The sequence below is a fragment of the Phocoena phocoena genome, chromosome 7 (genome assembly GCF_963924675.1).
Source record: "Phocoena phocoena chromosome 7, mPhoPho1.1, whole genome shotgun sequence".
NCBI lineage: Eukaryota > Metazoa > Chordata > Mammalia > Artiodactyla > Phocoenidae > Phocoena > Phocoena phocoena.
This window is the reverse complement of record NC_089225.1, coordinates 71,889,075-71,905,734: the sequence shown is the minus strand read 5'-3', so window position 1 is coordinate 71,905,734 and position 16,660 is coordinate 71,889,075. Positions and strand designations below refer to the sequence as shown.

Genomic DNA, 16,660 nt, shown 5'->3' with positions numbered 1-16,660 from the left:
GGTACCTCTGCACATGACTGCAGAAGTGCCATGAATATTGATTTAGGAATTAGATTTTAGTGAGTTGATGAATTCACAAATGTGAATCTGCAAATAATGAGGATTTCTCTTCTTTAGCTGTGAAAACATCTGTGTGTCATAGATGAGAACTGAACTTTGGCTCAGATCCATGTTTCAGTGCCAGGCTTGTGACTGGTGGCTCGTCAGTAGCCCTTAGCTTCTGGGTGTTTTCTCTCTAGAATCTGTCCTTCTTCCTGAACCCGCCTTGTGCACGATGGTCTCAGCTTTCAGAGGTGCTGAGTTGGCAGTTTTCTTCCGTCACCAAAAGAGGTCTCAATGTGGACCAGCTGAGCATGCTGGGAGAGAAACTTCTTGGTATGAGCATATTCACTTTTTACGTAACTAACAATTGAAATTCATAAAATATCTTGACTTGCTCCTTTCCCCCTCTTTCCTCTTTATTTTGTCCACGGTAGGAGAGTGTTAAAATCTATTGGCTTTTCCACCAGCAGTTTATTATAGCTAAGTGAGAATGATGCCTCACCTTAGAAGGAGATAGAGACCTGATGAAAGATTTAAATGAATCACTTCCCCATTATCTCATATTAACATTTCTGAGCAGGGTTCCTAGGGGAAAGATGTCTAAATTATGTAAAATATATTACTTGTGGCTTAAATTCTTTGAGAAATAGGAAGTTTTATTAACCTTGGGGAGAAAAACAGCAAGCCCCCAACATGGTAAGAATAAGGTCTTCGGGCTGCCCACCACACAGCACGCGCCCAGGTCTCTTCCATCAGGTGGCCCAGGTGTGAGGAGACACTGTCCACATCAGGAGGATGCCCGTGACCAGCACTGCCTGATGGGCAGGGTGCAGCCCATGATAGAGAATTCCCTTTCAGTGGCTGATGTCATGGATTTATTAGTTTCCCACACTAAGCAAACCTAAGACCTACTAGTCTCAAGGTCAGATCTTCAATGAATGGGACTATCTGAACTATTTTTTTAAAACTCCATGGTCACCTTTCTGCCAGATTTGCTTTCTGTATAGCAGAACTGCATGTACTGCAAACACCAGTAGGCTTTTGCTAACCAAATGGCTCTCAGCAGTGCCTTCTCTTGGCCATGCAGCTGCCACAGTGAGAGTCTTGTGCAGTTGGATAAAACGGAAGAAGTCATTCCTATTCCCTCCCGTACTTGGTGAGAGTTAGACAGATATCTTTTCTGCCTACAGTGGCCTATTTGGGGTTCTCCGTGAAGAGAGATGTCAGGCTCACCACCTCTTACGGCCGGGCCTCTTCAATTTGTGTAGCTGATAACCCCGAGGCTTCCTTCCCCTCTCATTTCTCTCACTGGGCTTTTGATTTGCATCGACCTCCCTGAGCCTGTGTCCTGTTTGGAGGAGGACTGAGGGAAATGCCTAATTAATATCTAAAATAATCTTGTAAAGTCAAGTGTCAGTTAAATCGATCACCTAGGGGTGATCTTGGTCTTAGTTTGAACTTGAAAAAAATTCCTCAGGGTCACCGGGAGAGGAGCCTGCCAAGGAGGGAGAGGGAAGCAATGGGAAATGATATTGCACAAGGGGTACCAAATCGAGGCTTCTCCAGAAAGCACACGTGATTGTATTAGTGAATCTGAGAATATCAGCTGTGTACACACAACCTTCCTTTGCTGAGTGTTGGCTCTTTGAGAGCAAATACCACAGCCGTCAGTCCAGCCAAAGCTTCAGAATTGATTTCCATTTCCTTAAAAAACTTATTTTTATTTGTTTAGGTCCCAGTGCTGGCCCTGATGGGCTTATTCCATGGACTCGCTTCTGTAAGGTGGGTGCTGTCTGGAGTTTATACTGTGAGTGCTTTCCGCTCTCTGTTGAGGGTCTCGGATTTCTCGCCGCGGTGCCGGCTGCACTGTGCTTGCTTTGGCGTGTTCCTCTCGCCCCCGGAACCCCTAGGGCAAGTTGTTTACTTTCCTTCGGCGCGCTGAAGGTTAGTCTCCAAGTGCGAGTCTGACAGGAAGCACCTGCCTGGGTGATAACATTCTCTCATATCCGAAATGAGTCTTCTGTTTGCTCACACTGACCCCTGGCCTGGCAGCGTTTTAGCTCCGTCCATGAGTAACGTGTGGTCTGTGCCGGCGTAGACAGCCTGCTGGGCCGGAGCGGGTGTCTTGAGCCTGCTCAAGCAGTGAGACCAGTTCGGGGGAGTAATCAGACCCCGCTAGGGTCACCAGACAGTGCTGACAAGCTCACGCTACTGGAGTTTAGTAGTGTGAAGGCAACTGGTATTCTGGGATCACGCTGGAGGTCATTCCCTGGCTGGGTCGCTAATGTTTGGAGAGGGAAGCAGAGCCTGGCTCAGGAAATGGAGAGGTTGGTGTCTGAAAGCTGGTAAGAGGGGAGGGACGGCTCTGTAGGGGGCAGTGCTAGCTTTGGCAGCTGGGCAGTCTTTGCAAACTAAAACCCGATGGCGGGAGGAGACACGCTAAGTCACTGTTTTGGATTTCTTGGTTTCTAATGTGTGCATCTGTATACTTGCAGGAAAATATAAATGATAAAAATTTTCCTTTCTGGCTTTGGATCGAAAGCATCCTTGAACTCATTAAAAAACACCTGCTCTGTCTCTGGAATGATGGGTAAGGGCCATTGATGGGTGTATTTTTGAAACATGTGTCGAGCACACGCTCCATTGCTGCAAGGCTGAGATAGGCCTGACCCAGACAGACTTCATTATTTGGCAAGACTTGGGTGCATCTCACAGAAACAGATGCTAGCAGGCTGTCCCTTCAGGCATTCACGATAGTAGACCCTCATAAGATTAAAATTATATTTTCGTAGTATATGTATATGCATTTTCAAAACTAAATTTAAAAACCCTGAGTGCCATTCATGCCTTCATTCATTCTACGAAAATTTCTTGAGCGCCTGCTTTATTGCCTCCAAGTAAGGAAGAAAAAACTTTTTTGACTCGGTAAATTGTTTCTAATGTTTTCCCAGGGTCAGTTGATATTTCAGAGGTCTAGAATATGAAAATGGATTGTCTGAGCCTTTCTCTTCACTAGAAAGGACACATGAATTTAGACATTCTCATGGCCTTCAGAATCCCCCGGTGAAATGAAAGGCTCATTGATCCAGCAAGTATTTACTGATCATCTGTAGCATCCAACGGGCACCATGTAAATGAGCTTTTTTGGGACTTCAGCATATATATGTATGAGTGAAATGCTTCCTGAAGTGTCAATGAAATAGATTTTAAAGCATCTGAAATAGTTGATACCTTTCTGTCCTGTGTTCTTGTGTCAAGTTGCAGTCATCTTGATTTGTAAGTGAACGTGAAAATTACAGTCATGACTGAACCTCAGAGTACCTCCATCAATCCCTTTCCATGTGCAGGTGTATCGTGGGCTTTATCAGCAAGGAGCGAGAGCGGGCTCTGCTGAAGGACCAGCAGCCGGGGACATTCCTGCTGCGGTTCAGTGAGAGCTGCCGGGAAGGGGCCATCACGTTCACATGGGTGGAGCGGCCCCAGAATGGAGGTGGTAAGCCAAGGCGCCTGCACACACACCGATTCAGAATGTGGGTGCAAGCCCTTCTTCTTCTCTGCAAATCAACTCATACAAATGATGAGCTTTTGACATACAATCGCAGCTCCTCCACTTATCCCCAGCTGAGCTTCCCCAGTAGGATTTAATACATCACCAAGGGCTATTTGGGATTCGTTGCCTGGAACATATTGTGCAAATGATGATTTTTTTTTTTTAAAGACAAGGCCACATTCTTTCCTTTTTGTCAGGTATGTCACCTGTAGGTGAAAGATGCGAGTCAGTATGACTGGCAGTCATTTATTGGGAGGAAACCCACAGTGCACAGGCGTGAGCTTCCAGACCCATGGAGGGGAATCCCACGTGGAGGTGCACGGATGAGGGCAGGCTCCGTGAGAGGGGTCCTGGGACTGGGTGCAGCCCTCCACCTTGCCTTCTGACAGAGAAGGCTCGTGCACGTTTATCTGGGTTATATCTTGGGTTTCTATTTGACCAAGTGCACCCATGGCAAAAACAATTCTGAAAACCTACGCGTTATGAAACAGGTTTCAGTGGAGACAAGAAAGTGATAAAGACAGACTGGTGACTTTTCACTCTTGCTTGTAGTTTGCTCTGTTTGAAGGATTGGAGGGAAAACTGATTTGTTCCAGTGACTTATGCTTTCAGTTAGAAGATGCAAAAAGATAGGATACTTTTCTTGTTCTATTTTTTTTTTTCTTCTGGTGAAAAAACAGGAGAGCTGGGATTAGAGCCCAGTGAGGACAGTAGATGATAGAGCCTGCCCTTTTCTTCTTCTCCCCCGGTAGTTCTTTCCTGAACTTGCTGAGAGATGGAACTAGCGAACCAGGCAAAGATGAAAACCGTTGGCAACCGGAAAGTTTAAAGCAGGGCCGCACCAGCTACAAAGCTTTGGTCTGAAGTTCTAGAGCAGAGTCCCCAGAGCACCTGGCAGCAGCCTCTGGAGTGTGTGCCCCAAAAGTGAAATCCTGGATCAGTTAGGAAGCAGGATTCCAATGAAGTCTGGGACTAAGACCAGGAGTGAATTAAACTGTGTTTTCTTACATTAAGGATTAGAGAAAAAAATAGCAAATAGGGTCTCTTTTTGGTTTGTTTAAAAAGTTGTCTTCCATGTGTTGTTGTTGTTTATTTTCATTTTTCAATATGAAAAGAAAGACAAAGTGAGTTTATCTTCTAGTAACTTAATCTATGGCTTGAGCCAAGAAGACCCAATTAGTAATTAGTTATTTTAAAGGTATTTAATAAATTTCTTTTGGCTAGACTTACAAATCTAAGTAAATAATGACAAATGCAATATTACCGAAAGTAATGATGGCCTTTATTTTTCCTATTTTAAAGAAAGGATAATAATCTATTTAGGAATAAAGCAATTACATGCTCTGTGATGTAACTCCTAGATTGTGTTTAGTTCTTACCAGGTTCTGTCAAATCCATAAACTCTGCAGTGTTTTTTTCTCTCCTCTATTGTTGAGGGATATTCTGTGGGACTCACTTTGCTTTTCTTCCTTTTAGAATCTTGCTTCCATGCGGTTGAACCCTACACAAAGAAAGAACTTTCTGCTGTTACTTTCCCTGACATTATTCGCAATTACAAAGTCATGGCCGCTGAAAATATTCCAGAGAATCCCTTGAAGTATCTGTATCCAAATATTGATAAAGACCATGCCTTTGGAAAGTACTACTCCAGGCCAAAGGAAGGTAAGTGGGCGGAGTGTGCAAGCGTTGCCTGATGAGTCATAGCACAGCCCAGTCGTTCCTGTGGTCGTGTTCTCCCTTCATCTAGTCCAAAGGTTTGTGGGAGACAGGCGTTAACCCCACACACTGCCCTTGCCTTCCTATCGGTGCAAGGTGTCGGCACAGACTCCCCCCATGCCATGTCACTAGCCCACCCCTTCTTTTGAATTGGTAAAAGCAGGCTTTCTAATAAACACAGCGCAGTTGAAACATAATACCTTGTTTGGCCTGATACAGATAGTAAGAAAGGAGTAAATGGTTCTTGATCTCAGGGGTGTTGGAGAAGGTCCATTTCTAGTCGTGTGTATTTGTTACATTTTTACTTTTTCTACGTGGAGGGGTAAAACGTAGGACCTGTGACGGTCACCTGCTTTATGTCAGCCTGCTCCTGAAATTGAGGAAACGGAGGCCCGGGCGAAGTGAAGTGGTCCCTTCATGGTGACCTGGTAAGTTACTAGGTCACATCACTGAGAGCAGGTCTGAGTTTAGCACACGGGTCTCCCTCTGCTTAGTCTTCATTGAACCGCATTTGAGAAAGTGGAAGTTAGACTAATCTGGTTTGGAATGCACCAACAGACTTAATGATTTTTCAGGATCAGTAGTCTCAATGTTAGCACAATTACTTTAGATGCACCCAGCTTACCTTGACAGATGTGTTTATTACACCAACCAGGCCAGGACCGGAAACCAGATAAAACTTCTGTGGGATTTCAAGCCTTGGAAAGAGAACCGTCTTAGCTTGACTTCTGTGCTGAACGTGCCTCCCCTTTTCATCTGGTTGTTTCTGCTTTCGCAGTACAATTTCAGGTGACCCAGGCAGGGAGTCTAACCTGACTGCCAAGGAAAACAGTCCAGTCTTGATCAAAGAAAAAGTTGATTGTTCTTGTGTAATTTCTGCTAACGGAAAGTGTACGTGATGTGTTTGCTTCTAGCCCCAGAGCCTATGGAACTTGATGGCCCTAAAGGAACAGGATATATCAAGACTGAATTGATTTCTGTGTCTGAAGTGTAAGTGAACACAGAAGAGTGACATGTTTAAAATCCTCAAACAAGCCCCACTCCTGGCTGGGGCCTGTTGAAGATGTTTGTTCTTTGCTTTTCCATTGTAATTGTTGCTGCCACCATCACAGATGGACCTGTGGAAAGATCCTAATTAGAGATCCTGGTGTCACTGCCTATCAGCGTTTTATTGCCTTTATAAAAACAAACAAACAAACAGCAAACCAAAACAATCCAAAAAAAAACAAAGTTGTATTTAAGGCATATAAGTTCTCCCCAAACTGATATTTTGAAAAAGTGTAAATAAAATGAACAAAAATCGATCAGAGTGGGCAAGCAGTTCTTTTCCATCTAGAAAAGGCCAAAGTAATGACTGAGATACATTTTTTTCCGTTTGCTTTTATTTTGTTGTTTCGTTTTGTAAAAGGTAGAAAAAATTTTCGAAAAGTCATTTTCAGTTATTTGGCCTGCAGCACTGTCTTGGGGCGAATGGATGTAGCCTTCATGTAAAAACCCTCTGGAGCAGCCTTATCTGCATACAGACCTCAAGGTAGGGATGAGGGACTCCCCAGACATTTCTCTGGCGCTTCTCGGGCCAGGGTAGGTGACACAACTGCACAAGCTCGTGCCCATGTTCACCCAGGCAGAAGCGGTGCAGGATCCAGACTGGCTATATCTGGCTCCCATCTCTAGAAGACAGTGTGTTTCCCAAGGGGCCGGGCTGGGGACATGAACCTCTCGGGATCTGTCCTTTTTCAAATGTATTTTACAAGTGTATACACGTCCCTGAAATAAACATCTAAAATGATGATTCAGTCACAGGCCAAAGATGAAATGGCAAAGTTTGCACCGCTGCTTTCATGATCTAGATGTTAACATTTCCTGTTTCTTTCTCCCCATTTTAGTCACCCTTCTCAACTTCAGACCACAGACAACCTTCTTCCCATGTCTCCTGAGGAGTTTGACGAGGTGTCTCGGATAGTGGGCGCTGTAGAATTTGACATGGTGAGTACCACACAGGGATGCTTTCAGCACGCTGAGTGTTTGCTCTCTGAGGCAGGGAGGGTGCCTGGCAGACCCTGGGCCTATCTGTGAGTTCTCAGAAGGAGCCTCTGGCAGAGCCCAGAAGGGTGTTTTTTAGATTAGCTATGACAAGTTGGAGCTAGCTGTGTTTAAACAAGCTACGTCGTCACCAGGATTTTTACTCCTGGCCTTCATCACCTTCCAAAAAATAATGACATTTCAAATATTTAAAAGCTCCGCCTCTGCCTTTTAAATTTGTCCACATAGAAATCTCATATGTTAAGGAACTAGGATTTCTCTGATAAGAAAATGTTTTCCTTTTGTCCCGTTGTTTCAGCACTGTGTCTGGGTGAAGAGGTGTTATTTTTAGGAAGGGAGGAGACTAATGCTTGGTATACAGTCATTATAGAGACTTGGGCAGCCACAGCAAAACACTTTACCTGATTTGTGTTTGAGAACTAACTTGTACCGCTAGCACCTGGGGCTGTGAAGGGCTTTGCCAAGAGTAAAAAGTTCAAGGAGTGAAGCAGAGTGTCACGAGTACGGTGATAGGGATGGAAACAGGGCTGTCCACAAAAGAGTTCATCTTCCTTTGGGAGAATGTTTTTCAGTATGTCAGATAGTATTGTTTGCCTGTCAACCTGAAATCCTTCCCCTTAAAGATTTTATTTATTTATTTATTTTGATTGGCTGGATTTTTGCTGATGCTGTTTTAATTTTAAGCTCTTTTCCACATGAAGCTATTCCAGTTCATTTTTTATAAATTTATCTACTTTATTTATTTAGTTTTGGCTGCATTGGGTCTTTGTTGCTGCGCACGGGCTTTCTCTAGTTGTGGCAAGCGGGGGCTACTCTTCATTGCGGTGCGCGGGCTTCTCATCGCAGTGGCTTCTCTTGTTGCGGAGCACGGGCTCTAGGCGTGCAGGCTTCAGTAGTTGTGGCACGCAGGCTTCAGTAGTTGTGGCTCACAGGCTCTAGAGTGCAGGCTCAGTAGTTGTGGCACACGGGCTTAGTTGCTCTGCAGCATGTGGGATCTTCCCGGACCAGGGCTCGAACCCGTGTCCCCTGAATTGGTAGGTGGATTCTTAATCACTGCACCACCCGGGAAGCCCCCCAGTTCATTTTTTTTAATTTGCTTAATGTTTTAAAGAAAAGCCTCTCTGAGTCATTACTGGCCCTTCTTCATCACTGGTGCCTGGCACAGACTGCTCGGCGATGCAGGAGGGAGGACAGGATTAGGGGAGAGGGCGCCATCTCCCAAGGTTCAGGGTCGCGCATCCCTGTGTTCAGGGAATGCATTTGTGCGGCATTAGTAATATCTGTTTAGACTCAGGTTTCTGGTATGTAACCTTTTCCTTATCCTTTTCCCTCACCTGAAGAAGTACAGGCTAAAATCTTTACACCCTCCTGACTGTTAAGGCTGGAAAAAAAATCACTTAGAAAAATGCTTAGGTAGTGTAATAGCACAATAGTTCTGTTCCTATTGGCGAGTGAAAGATGAACCTTGTACCTGTGTACGGTTGCATCCTCTGTTGGAATGTAGCTCCCCACACTGCTCTGAAGTGTTTTGTGAGCCCTACACAAAAATGGAATAGCTGTAAAGCCCTATTTAGAAAGTGTAAGATCGATGGACAGAACCAAACAACAGCGCGATCTTCTTTTTCTCCTCCTTTGCTGTTCCTGAGCAAGTTACATCATCATCGTGGTCATCACCACCATTAATAGGTGACACTTGTTAAGCACTTACTGTGTACCAGGCACTCCACGGGTAGTAACTTAGTGCTCACAACAGCCTTCTGAGTTAGGTATTATTGTTTTTCCCACTTTACAGATGTAGACAAAAGAGGCTCTCCAAAACTATGAAACTTGACTAAGATGAAGTAGTTAGTAAATGAGGGAACGAATATTTGAATCCACCTGGGGTGTCGCTAGACTGCGTGTTCTTGTCTACTCTCCTGATGCCCCCCCCCACAGAAAGCTGACCTCTGATTCATTCAAAGCCTGCACCCAAGAGAAGCTGTTTGCACTTGACACTGAGTATGTGTTGTTCTGGTTTATTAAGACGAAGGCAGCGTAGCCTTTGGGTGAGAGGCCTGTGTTTGGGATTTGGAGATCAGAGCTCCAACTCTGTCACACCATTATGCCCTGTGACCTTGAGAAAATAAGATGGATTAGTCCCCTCCATCTGTGCATGCAGTATGACCGCTTTCTCTGTGCTCTCGGAACGATACTGTGAGAGCAATTTAATTACTCTAAATAAGTGCCAGGAAATGGTTTTATGGCTCTGGATCCCCTCTCCCCCTGCCCAGGAGCCATCCATTTCATTCCAGATGATTTCATTCATTTCATTTATAGAATAAATCTATTTTTATATACACGCACACACACAGATCTCCAGAGTAAACCCATAGAAGATTTAAGAGCTATAATATGGGCACAGCACTGGTTAGACAAAATTAAAGTTGGATTAGTCTCCGAATTGGGTGGACTCCACCTTGTCTGTCCCAAATTGTCCTCAGCCTTGGCCACGATTTCCTTTCCACATCCATCCACTCTTGGAGTTAGGGCTTGTGCTCTGAAATAGACCTTTCGAGGAGCTGGCTGGTTTCGGCCATGTCTGGAGGTTGCAGCTCTGGACCAGGGGGCCCTGGGGCCAGCGCCTGGTGCCGCCTCAGGAGCAGGAGGACCGCAGGCTCCTGAGAGACAGAGCACCAGTGTTTTCTGTAGCCTGGCTTCAGTGCTTGTTTAGTCTGGCTTCCCTGTACAGTAAACTTCTTCCTCTGGGACAGCATGAGAACCAGTCTCCTCTCCTAGAGGCCTTTGGGCAAAGCTTGGACAAAGCTGATAATAATTTAATGATAAATATTAAATAACACTTATTAATTGTCTGCTATTTTCCATCTAGTCTACTAAGCATTCTACATATGCTGTATAATTTAATCCTTTCAACAAATCTATCTGTTAGAGACTATCAGTCTCCTTTGAATAGATGAGGACCTTGGGATTTAGAGGTTAAGTAACATGACTTGGTCACACAGCTAGTAAGAGACAGTGACAGGATTTGAACCCAGGGTCGCTTGCTTTCTCTCTCTCTCTCTCTCTCTGAAGACCACCATCTTTACATACTTTACTCTCAGCCAGACTGAAACATAGGGGCAACTTCATTGTGCTTTTCAATCCAAAATATTTTCCTAAGAGCCCACTATGTACCACCCACTATTGAGTACTTGGGATTAAAAAAAAAAAAAAAGGACTCGGTTCTCAAGAGGCTTGTAGCCTAGAGCTGTGTTGCTGTCGGTGTTTTGGGTCTGAATGATTCTCTGTTATGGGGCCGTGCTATGCGTTGCAGAATGTATAGCAGCATCCCTGGCCACTACTCACTAGATGCCAGTAGCACACACACCTCCACACCCGGTCATGACAATCCAAAATGTCTCCAGATGTTGCCAGAGGACAGAATCACCCCTGGTCGAGAGCACCTGGTCTAAGGGGAGAGCCCAGCATGGAAGTGAGATAGGAAGTCGGTGGCAGGCCGGTGTCCTTTGGATGAGCAATTCACTGCCTCCGAAGGGCCCTGCTGGGGGAGGTGGAGGGGGTCCTGATGATTCTGCTTCTCTAGCCTCTACCTGAAACTCATTCGTTTGTTATTCCTGCTGAGTGGCCTTTAAGGAAAATTCATCATTTCCCCCAAATCCCTCTCTCCCTCTGGCATACAGCTCAGCATTGCCTCACTCTTGTTTTGCATGAGCAGATTTGCCACGTTGCTCTGTCCCCAGACTTGCATAACAGCAGAAAGCTTTATGCAGCTTGGATGAATTGACAGAATTAAGCCAGCAGGCTGCAGAGTAATAATCCATCAGCTTAGGTGACATAAAAGGTTTCTATTAGTCCAGGAGAAAGGATAGCACATGCTGAAGGCCCTCTAATTCCATGGTGGTTTTTTGCCGGGGGATGTGTCTTTCTACTACTCCATTGTAGAACACACAAGTAATGTTAAATATATGAGTCTGCGTTTTACAAGAGCAGTGTAATAAATGTAACCACATTTTCTTTTCACAGATGAATGCAGTATAAGAGCATGAATTTTTCTCATCTTCTCTGGTGACATTTTCCCTTCCCACCTGTGACTCCCTCCTGCTACTCTGTTCCTTCACATCCTGTGTTTCTAGGGAAACAAAAGAAAGGCCAACAAATTTGCTGCAACCTGTTGATAGCAAGTGGATTTTCCCCTAATTCAGAAACATCTGTTACTCTGAAGGGCTTCATGCATCTCATTGAAAGTAAAATTGAAAGGCCCTCTCCACAGAATGGGTTTTACAAATAAAATACATCCAGATACACCAAAATCATCAGAACTAGAATGAGAGTCCTTTGGGAAAGGTGAAATATTTAGCAGCATCTAGCAAATGCCATGCCTAGAGTCAGTGCTCCATTGTTATAGGTGGCTGGGTAGATCACACGGTTATTTAGGCAACTGCTTCATGCAGGATTGGCATATTTCTCTTCTGGAGAATTCTTATTTGTTCTCTCTGCTTTAAATGTGGCTAGAAGTTTTCCAGTGGTTTGCCTATGAAATAGTGCCAAGTTAAGTTTACATAGTATTCCATCACCTCTTTATTGAAGGTAGCCGTCCTGTATCTGGGCAGAGGATAAAAGTTGTGTTCTTTATTATATCTTCCACACTAGCCATTGAAAGCTAGAGACAAATTCTCTCTCTCGGGAGAATTAGTTTTTCTCTATGTTATGGCTTTATGACACTGGCTAACATCAAAGGGAAGGAAGTACACTTTCCAAATTCGTGAGTAGTGTTTTCCGTTTAAACTTTAATATCCAAAGCTGAATATATTCTGCCTCCATCACGGTCACTAGTAAATGAAACTGTCTTCACCGTTCTGTCAAGGGAGCCAAACTATTAACAGCTCTCTTAAGGTAAATCCTGTTATTTTTCAAAAAGTTGAAATTAACTGTAGATGTAGACAAACTCCGAAATTTATTGCATGTTTCTTAAATGGGTTCACTTGTCTTTATTGTTTTTAGCTGGTATTTAGTCTTAGTCATAAAATTTTCAAATTGAGAAGAGAAAATAGTAACTGACAAATCATTAACCAGAGATTATGAGAATCAGATACTTTGAAAACTCATCCTGTGTAACTGCCGTTGAGAATTGCGTATCTTTCACTGATGAATGTGTTTCTCTCACAAATACATTGCAAATGGTTCCACGGTCTCTCTTGTGCTTTTTCTAGACCCTTTTTGGACTGGATGATGTTTTGTGAAGTGTGTTGTGTTACTTACCTCGTCCCTTCATTAGCACTGACATGCAAAAAAGTGGTTTAGGGAGTGGGTTTGACAGGGTTCTTCTAGATAACATTCACAAACTGCTGTCTGCAGGTGCATCTTATTTCTCTACTGTCACCACCACAATCATACTGTTATGTAAATACTGTATTTTTCTGGTGGGAATAAAGTTTCCTTGAAGTCTATCTCAAAATTAAAGCTAAAGTATAGGTACTGCATTAAATATAATACGCACATGGTACTTTCCTTGGTATTAAACACAAATCAAGGCCTCCTCTCAGATTTTACATAAGATGATTGACATCAACCTGACTGGGTTTGCGTTGACTTTTTAAATTGAAATGATGAAGGAACAAAGATGACAGTTAAATTGTTCCTAATTGCTAATATTTAACTATTTGGTATATTTTTGCCCTCTAAGAATGCTTTGGCATAGTTTCATTTTACAGTCAAGAGACTTTGTTTACTTTTAAAAAGTATTAAAATTATAAAGTTAGTCTCTTACAGATATTTTGTATAAAGATTTTAAAAGTTACTGGCATTATGTGTAGGTTTGATGTTTTTCTCATCTTTTCTTATGATTAAGCATAAGAATATATCAGTCCTTATTTTTAAATATGATTAATACCGTTTTCCTAAGTGTTACCCTTTCTTACCCAGATTAAGATAGGTTGGTGGAAGAGATCAGAGGAAACATTATTGAAACAAGCTATAATGAGTACCATAAATAGCAAACAAACGAAAGTCCTTTGGTCTTGGGGACCACCAGAGCTGCCTCCAAATGCAGAAGTAATTTGGCATTTATTGTAAAGTGGATTTCAGTACTGCTATAATGCAAGTTTTTAATTTTAAAATACATGTAAAATGGGACTCTGTATGGTGTCCATAGCAGCATCTAAACTCCACACCTCCTTGATGAGGTATTACTTTCTGAGAAGTTACTACACCCACACAAAAAGCTGCCGTTCTTTTCTCCAAAAGTGTTATAAGCTAGAAAGCTGTGCCCTTCGCAAAGTAAAAGGCATTGTGTGCTGGAAAAAAATAGTAAACTAAGAGAATTGGCAAGTTAGATGTAAGTCTGGCAGGTTAGACGCAACTGTTGTTCGATGAGCTATCAGGGGATAGTGGTATAAGCTTGAATTCCGGCCTCATAGCAAATATGACTGTTCTCACCTCCCTATCTATAGTATTTACATCTAGGAAATATAAAGTTTCTTCATAACGAACATGAAGAGTTGTATTTCTCCAGGGAGTGAAGTAGATAATGCCCTGCCTAGCCGGTATGTTTGTATTTCTATATAATCGATCATTGTAAGAAGTCACTGAATAGATTCTGGCTAAGGGATGTTTGTGTGTTTTAAGAGTATTTCTGGTATGGGGTTTTATACGCCTAGGACTTTTATGCACCACTCAGGACAAATTTCTCCCTTTTCAGGAAAGTGTCTTCTGAGACGGCAATAAATAGATTTTGCTATTCTGTCAGCATTCAGTGATGGAAGTCTATTTGTTGCCTGTAAGCTGAAATGGGATAGTAAGTCTTAATTGAACAAAGCACTCCTTTCACATCTGACTACCCCAGGAAAAAACTAGAAGTTGTTTTGAAAGCTCTGGTACCTACTTTTTGAACTGGGATGCTGTGCCCAGAGTAAGGGGTCCTTACTCAAGTGGCTTCTTGGGTTAGTTAAGGTTCATTCATTTACTAGTTCACCAGATATATATAGAGCACCTGCCATGAGCCAGGCACTATTCTAGATGGTTGGGAAACGGAGTCGGTAAACTAAAACAGACAAAGATCTCTGCTTTGGTGGAACTTAAGATGTTCTGAGATACTGGATCGTATGTTCTGGTACAAACATCTTACCTATTAAAACTTAAGAAAGCTTTTGTGAAGCAAACATAGCCAAAAGCTACAAGTAATTTAAAGGGTATACAAAAATATACACAATTTCAAAGTAATGGCATTCATCTATGAAAGGGTGAGAAGATTAGATTAGAGATTTTGGATATCTCTTTCAGTTCTAAAATGTCAGTAATACAGACAAACACGTTTGACTGCTATAGCAAAGGAAATTACTTTGTGACAAACAACTTTGCTGAAAATGGGCAGCCATGGTATACGTGGTGTTCGTGTACCTTCTCTGTGGTTAGAAAACCATATGCTAACCCTAAATCAGAGGTTTCTGGCATTGGGAGTGAATGCCATTTCACACACCCATGGACCAGGTGGGAGCTGCCATTACCAGCTTGTCCTACGCAGACCCCAGTGTGGCAGCTCCACAAATAGATGTCAAGACTTTTGTGAAAATACCTTCTCTTCTCATTAAAGGAGGTTAGAACCCTCCTAGTGCAAGATTCAATGCAGCAAATATTTACTGAGCACCTCCTAACTGTAAAAGGATAGTGTCAGCTTCTAAGAGGACTAGACACATGCCTGCCTGTCTTCTCACCTTCAGGGATGAACTGCTTACAGAATTTTCATCTTAGTCATTGAGGTAACCCCACTGGACACCGTGCATAGTACCTGGCCCACAGAAGGCATTAAAAATGCCTTGACATAGTTCCTGTGTTCAGTGGAGTTCCCAACCCAGTGATACAAGAGGAAACCTTTAAAAAAATTCATTTTCAGTTTTTTTGATACATGTATTTATTAAGCTGTAAAAAGCAACACTACTTAATTTCATTTAAAATAAATATTTTCCAATTTCAGAATACTTAAAACTTACAGTTTTAAGATTAGATTCACTTTGGGAGATTCTGGAAGCAAATACATTCATAGCTGTACAATCCCCAGGAAGAATCTAAATCCAACATCAGGTCATTCAGTCCCTGCCAAGCAGGTAACAGCACTAAACGGTTGATAGCTAATCCAGCTCTGCAGCTAAAGGGCAGTGTGGGGCAGCAGTGGGGTACAGCACATTACACTCAAAGATGAGATGATAATTAGAACTGAGACCAGCAAAAACAACAGTGTGTACAAAGCTTTAAATAAACACCACCATGTAGAGCTCTGTGGTACAGAGCTAAAGCTGATCCTAAAGCCCAAACAGAAAGATCTTTGGAGTATACTGATGGCAGCCGTTAACAGCACAGTTAAAAGCATTGAAATCAAATGTACTCATTATTATCACCAGCCAACAGCAGACAGCCAGAACAGGAACCAGTGTACAGTCATAAATAACCTCATGGGTAAATAAGGGCACATTTAACTAAACCACAAAGATTTCACAGAATAGTTACGGTCTGAGAAAAGATGAAAACTCTTTGTTCCCAAATAATAGCTAGAACCTCTTTTTATTAGAGAAAAGCCTCAAAATCATTGGTAATCACCTTTAAGCTGTGTAATTGAACCATCTTAATGTTTCACACAGAGCAAGCTGCCGTTTGAGCAGTTATTTCAGTTGATTTCTGTTAGAGTGTCTACCCCATAATATCTTTGGGAATAATGCTGTTCCTCTGCAGCGTTTTACATATACCACCTGTCTGCATGTCTCGGTAGATCCATGAGGCAGGAACACAGCAGCGGGGCTGGACACCCACCCACCATACTCCCCACAGAAGCACACACACGAGAATGGCTTCATGCCTGATGCAGCTCAGTTAAGGAACACCGGCCATGTTCCACCAAAAGAACACGTCTAGGTTAATAAGGGGGCAATGGCTGAAGTCACTGATTTAGACTGGAAGCAATAAAACACTTGGAGGCTGCTGGAGTGGGAAAGGAGCCATTAGGCACGATAAAGCTTGGAAGCAGAGTGTGTGCTGATAGAAAAGGAAAAAAAAAAGGAATTTGCTACATTAATGAAACAACCAGCATTCATGTAGTTGAGGGTTCTGCACATTTCATTAAACACAGCTTCAAAGAAGTCCATTTGTGTGTGTGTGTGTGTGTGTGTGCGTGTGTGTGCTTAATATCAGAAGTCCTTATTAACATACCCTTTTACCTCTGAGGTATGACAGGATAACGTATGTGTGCAGTTCCTCTGCAAGACAAACGATGGGTCTCGATTTAAAATGAAATGGCCTTTTCTTATTATTAACTAACTCTAAAGT

At 42.8% G+C, this 16,660-nt stretch overlaps 1 protein-coding gene across 3 annotated transcripts in view; it reads left to right on the top strand.

Moving 5' to 3' along the window:
- The window catches only part of STAT1 (signal transducer and activator of transcription 1), a 43,279-nt gene extending 30,744 nt beyond the window's left edge, over window positions 1-12,535 (top strand). Inside the window, exons 16-23 of one of the 3 annotated variants that reach the window (XM_065881166.1) lie at window positions 240-375; window positions 1,775-1,824; window positions 2,538-2,632; window positions 3,390-3,535; window positions 5,069-5,254; window positions 6,223-6,298; window positions 7,195-7,294; window positions 11,372-12,535. In XM_065881166.1, the coding sequence (XP_065737238.1) occupies window positions 240-375; window positions 1,775-1,824; window positions 2,538-2,632; window positions 3,390-3,535; window positions 5,069-5,254; window positions 6,223-6,298; window positions 7,195-7,294; window positions 11,372-11,386 (804 nt within the window). In that variant the 3' untranslated portion in view covers window positions 11,387-12,535. Of the gene's footprint in view, window positions 1-239; window positions 376-1,774; window positions 1,825-2,537; window positions 2,633-3,389; window positions 3,536-5,068; window positions 5,255-6,222; window positions 6,468-7,194; window positions 7,295-9,149; window positions 9,268-11,371 lie in introns of those variants that run through there. The other 2 variants (XM_065881165.1, XM_065881167.1) reach the window with 2 other exon arrangements.
- Window positions 12,536-16,660: the final 4,125 nt, after the last annotated feature.